Source organism: Oryzias latipes, chromosome 24 (genome assembly GCF_002234675.1).
Source record: "Oryzias latipes chromosome 24, ASM223467v1".
NCBI lineage: Eukaryota > Metazoa > Chordata > Actinopteri > Beloniformes > Adrianichthyidae > Oryzias > Oryzias latipes.
The window spans coordinates 19,470,548-19,485,293 of NC_019882.2; the positions used below are offsets into that span (position 1 = coordinate 19,470,548).

The following is a 14,746-nucleotide window of genomic DNA, read 5'->3' on the forward strand; positions in this document are numbered from 1 at the left end:
TTTGACACTGGTAGTTTTTTGATGTGGTGAAATTATTTTGTTTCAAATAATGTAAGGATGCTAGAAAACAGGGGGCTAATAATTTAATCCTCAAGTGCATATATTGCATATACGTTGTCTTATTTTGTTTTGATTGCTTGAAATAAACCAATTTCAATCCACTGTGATGGCATTAATTGAAACTTAGCCAGACCTGGCATCAAAGGGGCCCAGAACAGAGCTTTGTGGAACACCACGTGATTTTTTCCCCCCTGTTCTCTAAAAAAAGATCTCGACCAGTTTGATCCAGTGTCAGACAGTTCCACTAGATTAATAAGGAAAAGAACCAACCCGGCAGTCCCTAAATCTTTCTCTTTATTTAAGATTGTTTTTTGGTAAAAAATAAAAGCAAATTTGGCATACAGATTCATTCACTTGTCACAGATAAGCGTGTTCCCTTGACCTTGATGTCAATTCCACACTTTCTCAGAACATTTCTTGCAGAGACACTGCAGCAGAGACACTGTCTCAGAATCTTTAGATCTCCATTCACCATATTTCTATGCAAAAAGAAGAGTCAACCTAAAACCACCTTAAGGCCCAAAAAAATAAAATCTTTCCTAGACTTTGTTTAAAAAAACATAAACATGAGAACATACGCAGCTTGACTAGCATGCATCAGCACGTTTGTCAATAAGCTTCGAGAACTTTATAGGAGGAGAAGGGTTTAACAAAGTGATAGTCCAGGTTGCCGCAGTGAGGGCACTGCTGGACGTTGCTGTACTCGGAGAAGTACTGCATCCCGACTCGAACATCCACCACCGGCTTCCCGCAGTGCTTGCAGTTGAGACGGGCCTGAGGACAAAGAGCAGAATGTGAGTGGGACACCGGCAGAAAATGCAGAGAAGCTCTCGTTGACTGTAAAGATGGACCGAAGTCGGTGCAGTCGCAAGGCATCGCATGTGCTGCTATGAACAAGACTGAGAGTGGTCCAACCAAGATCTACCACGGTTACGGTGGGAGGCTAGGATGCTCTCCCTCTGGTCATGGCACATAAAGCCTTAGTCAGTTGCACTAGTACAGGTGTACATGTGCAGGTGCTGCAGGTTTATGGGATGTTTGGGCTGTGGAGGGTCATAGAGAGGAGAGGCAGCATCTAAGGGGAAGCGCAGCGATTGATAAGTGTATCGCAAAGTATTCGTAAGGCATGTACGTTGCATTTCTATGTGTGATGTACAGGTGATGCTGCTGTATGGTGCCCTGATGCCACACTCTAGTCATTAGTAGGGAGTGAGTACTGGCCCCCATAACTGATCCCACATGAATGCTGCACTCACAGTGTGAGCAGGTCTTAGTAAGTGCCTGTAGGACACCTGTAGGATGTCCACACCACATACAATGTCTAATTTCCTCATTTTTAACAGTACGCAAGGAGTACACATTGTAATTGGAATTAAACTCAACAATTCTTTAATGCATAAACAATCGTAGAGTTACAGTAATTCAAAGAACGCATTGAAGAGTTAATGAAAGCTTGAAAATAACTTGTAAAATAAAACCTTTACAAGTGAATATCAAATGGGCCCCTGACAGAGCCTTGTGGAACTCCACCTGTAATGTTATACACCTCTGTACTTTGACAGAGTGGGTTTTTAGCATGTGTACATGAAGACTTGAACAGCCGGGTGAAGTGAAGCCTCGACATGTCCAGATCAAAGGGGTTTACCTGACAACATGGAGAGGCAGCCAGGATATCGTAGGTGTACATGGTGCCGAGCTGGTGCCAGCTCCCGTCCCAGCGCGACTTACACTTGATGCAGACGATCTTGTGAACTCCTTCCAGACAGTCCACACAGATGGCGTAGAGGTGCATTAACCGCCCTACAGGAGGAGGCGGCAACAAGAGTATTAGAGTTTATTTAAGCAAGATGCCCATCAGAGCACTGTCTGCATCAACAAAAACCTTTAAAATGGACAGTTTTTGTGAATTTAATATGCTAAACTTCAGTTGTAGACTTGTTTAAACCCTCACAAGCTTGGCAAGTAAATAAATATGTAAATAAACAAATAAATAGGATATAAGAAAAGTTTTAAAAAAAACAGCAAGATTTATAAATAAATAGTAAAACAACACAAATAGACACAAAAAATATATTCTTAAGAAACCAATAAAAAATAGAAAAAAATAATAAATAAATTGTGTTTGGAGAAAAAAATACAACTTGAATTTATTAAAACTAACTAAAAAATACTAAAACATTTAGTATTATAAGCTCATAAATAAATGCATTCAATTTCTGTTTTCTCCCAAAATACAAAATAATGCATTAAATAGCGGTACATCGTTTCACAAAAAGGGCAACAAAAACATTTTTACTGGACTAAAGAAACGTATAGAAAATATAAAAATGTAACTCAAGGTAAAAAAATGAAGATGTTTACCACAACTCCAATGTAAACAAAAATGTAAACTTAAAATGAAAATAAATAAATATTTAACTAAATGAAGTAATGAATAAAACAAATTACATTAGTGGGATTGTTATTCACCAGAAAAAGTGCAAAAATAAAATCCACAGTTATTTTGTAGAAAAATAATAAATCCTAACATTTACAATAATTAGTAGTAGTAAAAGGTGAGGTCCACATGATCTATTAGTACCTAGAAGAAGGTTGTCATTTTGTGTCTGAATGAACTAAATGCCTTTAATGTGTTTTCAGTCTGTTTTTGCACCAGCAGATGAAAACTAAACGAAATATTCTTTGAAAGCCACGGATAACAAAGCTGACACATCAAAGACGGTCCAGATTCCTGTGCTGCTGCGTTTCAGGACTGAGCAGAAGCCAAAAGAAAGAAAAATTTTTATCTGATTTTGAACAATTGCAGAAAATATAATAGAAAGATTTCATTTTATTAAACAACAAGGTTAGATTTTGGGTAGAAATTTTGGGCAGTTTTTGAAAAATACCAATTGAAGTGAATATGAAATTAAGTCATATAAAGGCGACGGTCAACTGTATTATTATTTTTGGGGACCTGATTTAATTTTTCTTCTTCCTCTTCTTCAACTTGTGCTGTCCAACAGCAGAGCAAACAGATGAGAGCTGCAGGTCTCTTGTGTTGGACATAATTTACTGTTACAATGGGGGTTATGAATCTTTTGACACACAAGGTGTATATTTGAATAAACCCCTTTTGTTTTTTTTCTTTTATTATTATTTTTAAATAAGTATTCCTTTAATATTATTATTATTTTTTAAATACATGTATATGTTTTACAGAGGGAAGACAGAGGGGGGAAAAGTGTGAAAAAAAAGGGGGGGGGATTAAGAGAAAAAGAGAGAGAGGGAGGAAGGAAGAGGATACAAGTGCCAAGCTGTGGTAATTTGAGATGGTTGTCATTTTGAGCGTCACAACATTTATGCTGAATCAGCTAGAAAGAAAATAGTTACACTGCGTGGACCATACCAGAAAATATCTGATGCCTTCATTTACTTTGACATAAAGACATGAAAATTGGTTCGATTCCGGACCAATTTTCATGTTTTTATGTCAAAGTAAATTTGTCCAGTTTCCCTGGCAACCAATTTTAACATCTGTCCCGCCACACAAACATGGTATTAAATGTATTCAGTAATATTTCCAGATTAGGCAGACCGCTGCACCAAAGCAAAACAAATCTTTGCTGTAGCATCACAATTTAACACTCTCTATGTAAGTGTTATCACTTTTATAAAACATTATTTTCAATATAGTTATAGTCTACTTTACATACACACATATATATATATATATATATATATATATATATATATACACACATATATGTATATATATATACATATATATATATACGTGTGTGTTTGTGAGTGTGTGTATATCTGGTATTTTGAGACTAAAATACTGTTTAATAGACATAGTATTATGAACTATTAGTATTTAGTTTATGTACTGATAATTCAAAAACTGCACAGTAAGAGTACACAAAGATACTTTTGTATAAACAGATAAGGCGTTTTATTACAGAAACAGAAAGCAGCGACTGTCGTATGTCATGCTTTCATGTAAACCCTGCAATGAGGGGAACATGGCTTTTAAACCTGCTGGCCCCCTTTCCGGAGCGTGTGCCACGGAAAGGGGGGGGGGGGGGGGACTACGGAGCAGGCAGCAGGAGGAGACTCACGGGGCGGAACACTCCAGTCGTCCGGAGTGGTCTTCTACCGGGACTTGACGTACTTGTCGGTGAGGATTTTGATTCACTGACATATTTTTTAGAAGTATTCATTCATTCATTCATTCATCTTCTTTACCGTTTATTCCCTTTCGGGGTCACGGGGTTGCCGGAGCCTATCCTGGCCACTTGGGCGTAGGCAAGGGATGCCCTGGACTGGTCGCCAGTCTGTCGCAGGGAAGAATATCCTCAATCACACATCCATTCGCTCTCACACTCATAACTATGGACAATTTAGAGTTGCCAATCAACCTATGAAGCATGTTTTTGGATGGTGGGAGGAAGCCGGAGATCCCGGAGAAAACCCACGCATGCACGGGGAGAACATGCTAACTCCACACAGAAAGGTCCCCTGTTGATGTGTTTTTCAGGTCCGGGACTTGAACCGGGGGCCTTCTTGCTGTGAGGCAAGAGCGCTAACCACTGCGCCACCGTGCAGCCCTTTTTTTTTTTTTGGAAGTACTTTTTTCTTTTTTGGGGTTATTTATCTTTGCTGATCTACCTTCATGTCCTTGAAGATGGACCGGTTGATCGCGATCGACGTAATGAGCTCCCCTGACTTAGACATTTTGAAAACACGTGTGGAATTCGGATTTTATTGTCTGACCTTGAAGGTGACAGGGGACATCGTACTCAATCTCGTCGTGGCGTGAAGGGCTAAGAAACAGCGTCCCGTCCACCAGGGGAAACTGTTCGAACACTGGCAGCGTCCGGTGGCACAGCGCACAATTCACCACGTTCCTCTCGCTGGCGCTGAGCGCAGAGAGGATGAACCTGTAAGTCATGAAGGCAGAAACACCGCGCTGAAGTTAAAGGTTTTGTCACAAGTGGGATCACATTAGCAGCAAAAACAAGAACAAACAGGGTTCAAACGCTCATGAAAAACCTGGAAATCAAACATTTCTATGTCCTTGAAAAGTTTGTGAAAGTTAATATTTTGGATGCAAAAAACATGAAAAATAAAAAGAAATTGAGACTGTGGCAGAAGTTCAACCTCACGCTATCGGTGATGGGACTTTACGTTGCCGTAAAGCCGTTTGAGTTGTCATCTAACCAGCGTTCGGCGCTTTCAGCTCGCTGTCGTGAAATGCTACCAAATGGCGGGAAAATGTAGCTTTAACCACGGGGGGGCTATTCAAGGAGACGTATCAGCTGTGGCTCCTGAAACAAGTCAGTCGGTCAAAGAACTCTAGAAAACAGCCAATGATGGCATTGATAGATTCAATTATAAAAGCCTATTTCTCATTGTCTTTCCCCATCAGGGGGTGGGAGGTGTGGTAGGTATGGGGAGGGGGGGGCCCATATTATTTTTTATTATATTTTTATTTTCGTTCTTGTTTATTTGAAGTTTCATGCTTGTTTTTATATTATTTCTCTTGTTTTTTTGAATGTAAAGCACTTTGTGTTATGCTTTTTTATGAAAAGTGCTTTATAAATAAAGTTTGATTTGATCTGAAAAAAAAATTAGATAAGCAAAGAACTCCAAACAGGCTGGGATCTGACCTCATCTGCTCCTGAAAACTATCAAATGAGCTGCAGTTAGTGTCCGTGTCACACGCATGACCCGTTTTGTTTATGTGCTCGTCGCCACATCATCATCTGTTTCGTCCTTACTACTTCATCCACAAACACTACAGAGAAAAACGGTGGGGGAGTCTTAAATATTGACCACAATGAACGGTTCATTTCTTTATTTTGTTTGTGAGTCAACCCTGGCGACAATATCGCACACAAAGCAGCAAAGTCTGTGGGTGACCTGCTGGACGCTCACATTGGGGGTGTGGCCAACTTTGTCAACTCTGACATCATTGTTTCTGACTTTTTGCAATAATGGTTTTCAGAATTCGCTTTAATATTTTCTGAAGCGATGAGATAAGGGCGCGTCTACAACTTGCATCATAATTTTAGGGATTTCTGTGGATTTTGTTTGAACAATAACGACTTTTGGTGATTATTTATGGTGAGTCACTGACAAACTGCTACTGTTTGTCTGAGAGGTCTTTGTGTACTTTATCTAAACTCCGGCTGTAACTCATTTTCTGCATCACCACAGACAAAAACAAACAGTTCACGCTGGTCAGTATAAGGTTTTTCGCTTTAATGTTTGTGGATGAAGTCAGAAGGAAGGACAGAATGGCGATTTGTGGCTTTTCTACTTTGAATTCATCTTCTAGTTTTCATGAGCAGATGAGGTCAGTTGGTTTGTAGTTCACTGGTTCTTGAGAGTCTGGGCCAAAACACGTCCCACATAAAAAAGTATTTTTTTTTATGGATACAAACTATTACACTACATTAGATCTAAATACTGGTGTTATGTTTTAGCCTAGATAATTCCTTTTTTTTTAAAAACATATTTGCTCAAATGTATGGCTGGTGATTAGGCGTCCTATGTTATTTCAATGTCCTCAGCATTAGGTCACAATAGTCACCAGTATTGACAGACAGTAAGTCTCTATAATTATGAAGACCTTTAAATCAAATTAAGGTGATGATTAAAAATCTATAAAACATTAAATATCGTCATAATCTGATACTTAATGCCTGAAATGACCTGAAACTGTGTTTTTGAACTGTAGATCGAACGAATGCAGTTTTTCTGAAGGTCTTTGGTCCTAATTCTCAAGAATCAGTGAGCTTTTAAAAATATTAGAACGATAATCCAGAATAATACCAGAATGAAGATCACCCGTGGTTTTTAATTGAATGCAGTGCGCTTCCATCCGTTACTGCAGTGTCCTCCACACCAACAGAAACAGCCGTTAATACGGCGGCTGCAGTTTAAACGGCAAGGCGGACAAACTCGGATGTATGAATATTTGTCTGGGTTTGATCTGGCTGCATGTGTTTGTTTCTAGACTTTCTGTGAAAGGTCATGGAGAACCATTGCTTAAAAAAAGTGTATGAACCCTGTAAAAATCATGACATTTGCCATATATTGTAAATGTTCCTCCTCAAACAGCTATTTCACTGAAATATGGGATTCCTGATGGTTTAAGTCCCACTCTGGTCTTTTCATTACGATTATGTTGTTTTTGGCCAAAGCCATAAAACCTGTCGTTTTCTCGGACATGGTGTCTGCAGAGCGGCAGGACTGGCCCTTTTCCCCATCAGTTTGGATCCAGACTCCATCTCAGAAGAGGAAAACAAAGACGTATGCGTCTTCAGAATGGAGCGGGGAGTGTCTGGCCCGCTGATCATAGTTTGTACGTTAGCTTTTTCCAAATGTTTTTTTTCTCCTCTGCTCTTGATTCACAACAATTTCAATAAAGAAGTACTCAGAAATACAATTTGAGTCGTAATTTTCTTTATATATGTCCCCCAATTATGAGAAAAAATGCCACAAGAACAGCATTTTTCATCAGAGTGGGTCTTCAAAGGCATTTTGTCGACTTGCTAAAATAAACCAGCGGAATGAAATAATCCTCAAAAAACGAAATAATGTTGGAAATTAAGTTTGTCTTTCTTTTTACAAAAAAAAGTCTTTAAAGACCATAAAAGACGCACATAGTCGCTTTAATCACACTGAATGCTGGTCTCTATTTTATTTTATTTTTATTGATTGTTATTTTTTCTTATTGCTTGCTTGTTTGCTCTGTCATGCTAGTGAGAAACAAAACCTCGTCTCATTTGTGTATTTCTCTGTAAATACCATGTGTGATATGACAATAAACAAATCTGGAATCTTAAAAGACACAGATGTTGTCAGGGAGACGCCAGCAGCTCACTGAATTTGAAAGACAAAACTGACATCAACTTCAATCCACTGATTTTTTTTTCCCCTCAAATATGCGGTGAATGATGTACGTGCATTTATCTTTGAAATCCTTGGACATTTAAGATAAAAAACGCTGTTCTTATTGAGCTCTAAACCTTAAATAAAGGTTTAAAAAAAAGTTTTTTGATAGAAAAAAATGTGTTTGCTTTAAATAAGGTTTTAAAATCTGCTGCAGACTAAGGCAAACATCTGGATAAAGATGTTTGCCGTTGTTCTGTGAATGTAGCATGCTAACGCTAATCCCTTTTCATGTTTTTCTTTCATTTCTTTGGAACAGCGGTTGTTAGCATAGAAAGTGTCAAAACTTTGAGCTTTTTTTCTTCTGCCGTGCGTTTTTCCGCCTGCAGACTTTGATCATTTTATATTATTCCAGGTCTGTACCTGCGTAGCTCCTCCCCCTGGCCCGCCTGGGCGTCGTCCTCCATGCGAACGTGGTACGTATTGAGTTTATGGCGTGGGATGTGGGCGAGGAGCTCCGAGAGGTCCAGCCTCCTGAGGAACTGCACCGGGTGGGGGTGGGAGCCCTCGGCCCCGCCTCCTGGGACGAGCCTTTGGTGGAGCGGGAGGGCGAAGGACAGCTGCAGGGGGAGGACAGAGCCCGGGTCTAAGTGAGGAGCGCCGATCGCACCCCCGGAGACGCCCATGGAGCAGCCGCCTCCCCGGCCCACAACCCCTCCCAGCAGGAGGTGCTTCCTCTGAGGGTCCATGTGCACTGCGGACTTGAGGAACTCCCCCAGCTGACGGGAACCCCGCGCACCTCCTGGTGTGAGGACGGGAGTGGAGGAGAAGCTAAAGCAGGTTGGAGGAGACTGTCCTGGGGAGTTGCATGGAGATTTCTGAAGGCCCCCCCCTGCGTTTTGCCCTCCTGCCGCCCCGCCTCTCTCTGTTGAGTTCTGTCGGTCCATTGATTGTCTACGAGGTAGATCCTGACTGGAGGCTCGGTGAGGAAGTTTCCCGGTTCCTCCTGCCGATTTACACTTCTTGGGCTCCTCAAAGGAGGCCCCGCTCCTGCTCCTCTCTGACGGCTTCTTCTTGCGGTCGTCCTGTGTGCGCTTCACCTGATACCAGTCCGTGTCTTTCTTCAGGTGGCCTTGTCCGCAGCGGCAGGAGCAGAACCTGAAGGCCAGGTCGTAGCCCTTCTTCGTCCACATGTTCTGCCGGCACTGCTTCTCGTTCCAGGATCGCGCACGCCCGATGCAGTTGAACTGGACCAGGATGGAGCTCTCCCACTCGTAGAAGCACTGCAGGTGCATCCAGTTGCCGTAGGGGCAGAGCTCGTTGTTGCAGAGCACTCGCTGATAGTCGTCCTTCTCCAGGTCGATGGGGCGGCCCAAGCTGCAGCCCAGAGGGGTGGCACACTGCGCCTCTGAGGGAGTAGACAGAAATGATTTCACACTGTTAAGTTTCTCATCAGACAAGCCCAAAATCTATTAGAAGAAGCTTGAAGGAAGTTGAGCAAACCACTGGAAAAACTCTACAACCACCTTTGTTTCTGAGCCCTTTGACATCTGAGCTTTAGCTCCAGTGTTCGCATTCTATCGGAAGTCTTCAACCGTTCATGCAGTCAATGTACTTCTAGCAGAATCTGAAGTTGAGAAAGTAGCTTTGGGCTATAATGTAACACTGTACAAGAGTGAAGTTGTTACTCAATCACCGGAAACTGACGCACAGAAAATGGCTTTGTGTCATTATCTTCTTTCTCTTTCGGCTTTTCCCATCAGGGGTCGCCACAGCGAATCATCCTTTTCAAAGTGTTGTGGATGATTCGCATGGTTATTTTGGCAATTTTTACGCCGGATGCCCTTCGGCGACTCTATTTAAGCCCTCTCTATTTATCCGGGCTTGGGACCGGCACAGAAGTAACTGGCTTGCAACCCCTGTGGCTAGATTCTTTGTGTCATTATGCAAAGCCTTATTAACCCCAGATTTACACAGGTCTGTCTGCGGTTAGTCTCCGTCGTGTCGAGTGTGGAGTCCGTCTCTTGACTGTCCGTTCATTTACATCGACTCCGTTGCGTCTCCAGTACGTCCCCGTCGATTCAGGAGGAGTGGTTTGTCCTGTCATCCCTGTGCTAAGTAGTTTATCCCGCTCTCTTCGCTCATCCAACACCTAAACAGTCAAACCCCATGCTCTCTCCTTCCTAAGGTGGTGTTATCCGCGGTGTTCACGTGTGTTGTCGTGTGACCACGCCACCCTAAATATGACATTAGGTCATAAAGTTTTATATTAATAATACAACGGAAGCTTTTATTTTCAAGCCCAGACCTGTTTCCAGTTCCCCGGCTTTTTGCCACGGGAACTGAACGGACTGAAATAGAACTCTTATCCAAAGCTTGCGTAGCGGTACGTCAGGCCGGACATGGACCACAGACAAACATTCTGATTGGTTAATGAGCGTTCTTGTTCTTTGTGTCAACACAACGGAGACGCACTGCAGACGCAATCACGGAAATCAGCCTTCAGTGTTGCTAACAAAGTGTTGCATATCTGCGCCAAACTGACCTGCAAAACTGCTTTTCTTTGTATTAGAATCCATTTGAACTAAATAGTCGCCTAAACAGCTGAAGAGTTACAGACGTTCAAGAAGCGTTTGTTATTCTGCTGTCACTGGTGACAGTCCCGGTGTTAAACAGTTCATCTGATTTCACTGATCATCTTTTTTAAATTGACCCTAAATTGAGTGAGACTTTGTTTGCTAAACTGGTAAATTGTAAAAAAGAAAAAAAAAAAAAAATCATTTTTTTTTCAAAAGAAAGGGGATCTAAAGCAGAGCCTTGAGGGACACCACTGCATTATCTCATGTAAAATGATCACTGGCCCAACTATTAGCAGACATGAGGATCCAATATAATTTTAAATTATGTGATATTTCTTTAAGATGCAAAAATGCTCTTCCTAGTACATAAATATCAAATCTAACTACAGCTGTTTTTTGTTTTAGACGGTTCCATCTTCAAAAACAAGCTTCTTATTTGCTTTAAATTGACCAAATTGATCATTTTTAAAATCTACTTCCATTTTGACCGCAACCTTAAAAAAACAGACTTTTCTCCAGTAAATTGATGAGTGTGTTACTTCAATATTATTTTGGAAAAATAACCACATTTTCCCCCTAAACGTCAAATTTGAACAAGCTTTCTTGACTTTGATGAAAGGTTTCTAAAGGTTACAGTTGTTGTGTCCTAAACTTTACATCAAACCCAGTAAAGGCCGCTTGTCAGAACGTGAGCTCAATGTTTTTCTACCAGCAGGAACTCACGATCCGACACGGTGGGTGGAAACTGGGTGTGTGTGTGTGGGGGGGGGGGGGGGGTTTCCTACATTCATTTCCGCTGTCAGCTCTGAGTCTCATTCAGTCACCATAGAAAACCATATCTGTGCATTTTAGCTCAGGGTGTACAGAATCTCATTAGAGACGATACTGAATGACCACTTTAGTGTGAAAGGGGAAATATAATCACTAATGAGTGCACTTCACGTTTGTCAGATCATATTAGATCACGTTTTCCAGACCTTTAGAGGCCAAAGTTTCAGCTCACTTGACAAAAAGAACTTAATTTGATTTCATTTTTACACATTTAGGTTTAGCTTTGTATTGTTGTCTTTTTACAGTAATCTCTATATGATGCACCAAATTCACCATTGAAAGGATGAATCTGAAACACTTTTTTGCAGTTTGGCACAAAGGAACATCTCAGTTAGAAGCATTAGCATTCAATTCCCCTAAAGTCTATTAACCAGAAATGTATTACGAAAAGAAATGTAAATATTAACAAAACACACCAAAATATTCAAGGAAAAAAAGATGCTAGAAAATATTCTTTAACATAAAGAATCTCCTTCTAAAAAACAAACATCTGGATCTAAACTGTACGGCTGGATAGCTCCGATGTTGATCACTGTTTTTGTTAATGTTAGGTTGGGGCTGTAAGCCAGTGGGAGATAGGGCTCTCAGTAATGAGAGGGAAGGGGGGCGGGGTTGCTCCCTGCCAAAGGTCCGAGGTGAATTTCTCATGAACTGCTGCCGCTCTGCAGAAACTATGTTCTAGAAAACGACAGGGGTTGTCTGATTTTGGCTAAAAACATCATCATAACTAAAAGACGGCGGGGAAAAATGCTTCGGTCAAAAGATGAAGGAGTGGAACTTTAACACAAAGACAGGACAAGGTAAACGGGAAGTAGACGAATTTGAACGTTAAATCTTCTCTTTTTACATTAGCATGATGCCAAAGACAATAGTGTCTCACTAATCTGTTGAGCACACAATTGCTTTTTATATTTGCAACCAGGTTTTGCACCATCAACATAAAAAGTGGTGCTGTGCTAAAGAAGAGATTTAACTGACATTCAAATTGTCTGGTTTCTCTGTGCTTTGCACGTGAGAGGAAAAACTCAGCTGTAGAGGCACTTCTGGGGTTTCTTGTGTTGCTTTTCTGGTTGTGCGGACTTTGCGTGGCTGTGTGGACTTTGCGTGGCTGTGCGGGCTTTGCGTGGCTGTGCGTGTGCATGAGAGGGGATGAGTCTGCACTGCTTGCACTGCTTGCACGCAGGCATATTGGTGGAGTTTCAGCGCAGCTCTGAAGGCAGCTGAGCGGCGAGGAGGCATTTTTACAGGAAGGAGGCCACAAACTGTGCAGGAGGTGCGCGTCAGGGCAGGCAGGCGAGGCCTGCAGGAGGAGAGCCGCTCAGCGCGCACTCCGATCCGGTTCCACCGAGCTGGATCCGCCGGCGGACCCCATCTGCACAGCTTCAGTTTGAAGACAGGGCGCTGTCTTCGTCTGCGCATGCAGTGCAGGCGGGCAGCATCTGCAAACTTGTCGCCATCCGCGCGGGTTTCCTCTCAGTCTTACCGCTCGAGCGCTCGTTCCTGCTGGGCGCCGCGGCCGCGGTCGCGCCACCCACCGCGGCCGCGCAGGCTCCATTTTCCTGCTCGTCCCCGCTGCTGTTGGTGCGCCTGCTCTTCTTCCCCTTGCTGCTCTTCTGGTTGGGCATTTTTCGGGTGTCGCTGTTCTTTTCGGCCCGTTTTTTCTGCGGCTCCTGTCAGCGCTGCGCGCGTGACGTCTCTGCAAACTCCATGCGTGCGCCTGCTTCTTTGTTTTTGTTGTCCTGCCTTTGTTGGCCGTCTTCTACAGGGTTTCTCCTCAGCAGCAGGTACGATAAAACAAACAGCAGTAACCTTTAAGAGCGAAGGCGTGTCCGTCTCTTGTTTTGATTCCTGCTCTACTGTTTTCTTCCACCTGTGACGTCAGGGGACCCCGCCCCCTATCTGTATGGAAAGTCATTTGTGACATTTCATTCCTTTTAGTTATTCACACATTTGTCACTTGTAACGTGTGGCTTTGATTTCAAACTTAAAACGTTATGGACCCTTTAAGTCAATATTTCTCAAATTTTACGCCTTCAAGCTTTGTTGAGATATTTTATCTCTGGATTCATTTATTGTCTCAACGCTTCAAACCAATGTAAGGTGCAGGGGGGTATTCCAGAAAGCAGATTATGCTAGCTCCCACGGTAAGTTTGAGGCTAAGGAAGTTGATAACCTCAGCTTTCGGTTCCAGAAATGGAGGTATGTTTCAGGGTATGTCGTTACCATGGCAACTCATGCTCTGAACATAACCTGGTCTGGAGCAGGTTTAGTTGAAGGTTAGTTTGTTTTCAGAGAGGTGAAGCAGCATGGCGTGTCCATTTGAAGATGATTTAGTGGATGAAGAAGCTCAAATAATACTTTTTCCACCATGAGAGGGTGATAAGACCACATATGGATGTTGGAAAGATAAACTTTTTTAATTTGATCTAACTTCATTATTTGCTTCAGTTAAGATAATTAAAAATCTTTTTATTTGTTAAGTCAGTTTAAAAATAACTTGTAGTTTTCAGACAGTTATTTTACTTTTATTCAAATTAATTCAATTAAGTAGGTGTAACTTTGGTGCTGCTGTTCGATTGGCACCGCAAGGGATTGTGGGATACCATTCCCTTTAGCTGTCTGGACGGATTTGGGTTTAAGTGTGGGTTTTTGACCAAATGTGTTTAGTTGTTTAGCTGTTTTACTGTGTTTTGCCGAGTTATTTTGTCCTACTTTGCTCAAGTCTCTGCACCATGAGTGAGAGGGAGGGAGAGGATGATGAGTTTATATAGCACCCCTGCTGTCGTTATGTTTATTGACAATGTTGGAAAATTCCTACATGATTGGACGCGCCACATTTGTGTTGTTTTATTCTTTTTATCGTTATAAAAATGAGTATATCTGCCAGCTCAAACTTAGACATATGAGAGATCAAGAATTTTAATTCATTACGATGGAAAAAATATTACTTGAATTGGAGTAATATGACATTTAGTTAGATAAATATGTAAATTTGAGTTGTATTAACAATTGTTGAGTTTTATAGACGTAAGAAATTAGGTTGAATAAATTTAACTCAATTACTTGTTACCAATAGAAGTAATTCATTTAAGGTGGCAAAATTGGATAAGTTATTTATTTATATATATATATATATACGTGACATGAAAATGGAAATAAGATCAGAAACTTGTGCGTTTACTTTGTCTGTTCTTTTTCTACAAGCAGAAACTTTGTTTTGCTGATGATGCAGCCGTATTACTTTTTGGATGGACGCATAATCTTCATACGCCATCAAAACCTCAGACTCCGTCTCACTGAAGTACAGCGCTTTCTTTTTTTCTCCACGCGTTTCCATGGTGACTCCAGAAATCGGCGATCCATTTACAATGTCTTTATGTACCTGCTGTGCA

At 41.6% G+C, this 14,746-nt stretch overlaps 1 protein-coding gene across 1 annotated transcript; it reads right to left on the bottom strand.

Annotated features, from left to right (window-relative positions):
* Positions 1-336: 336 nt before the first annotated feature.
* heca (hdc homolog, cell cycle regulator) lies at positions 337-13,455 on the bottom strand. The gene is made up of 5 exons (XM_004083894.4): positions 12,838-13,455; positions 8,368-9,352; positions 4,819-4,985; positions 1,706-1,860; positions 337-834 (listed from the first exon to the last, which is right to left on the bottom strand). Exons 1-5 carry the CDS (start codon positions 12,977-12,979, stop codon positions 670-672), a joined length of 1,614 nt encoding a protein of 537 aa, XP_004083942.1. The 5' UTR covers positions 12,980-13,455; the 3' UTR covers positions 337-669.
* Between the last annotated feature and the right edge of the window lie 1,291 nt (positions 13,456-14,746).

Bases quoted from the DNA above. Each gene is read 5' to 3' on its own strand.
- heca (XM_004083894.4), bottom strand. From the start codon at position 12,979: ATGCCCAACCAGAAGAGCAGCAAGGGGAAGAAGAGCAGGCGCACCAAC. The intron at 9,353-12,837 runs GTAAGACTGAGA...CTACTCCCTCAG, and splicing joins CAGGAACGAGCGCTCGAGCG to AGGCGCAGTGTGCCACCCCT. The intron at 4,986-8,367 runs GTACAGACCTGG...CATGACTTACAG, and splicing joins CAGGGGGAGGAGCTACGCAG to GTTCATCCTCTCTGCGCTCA.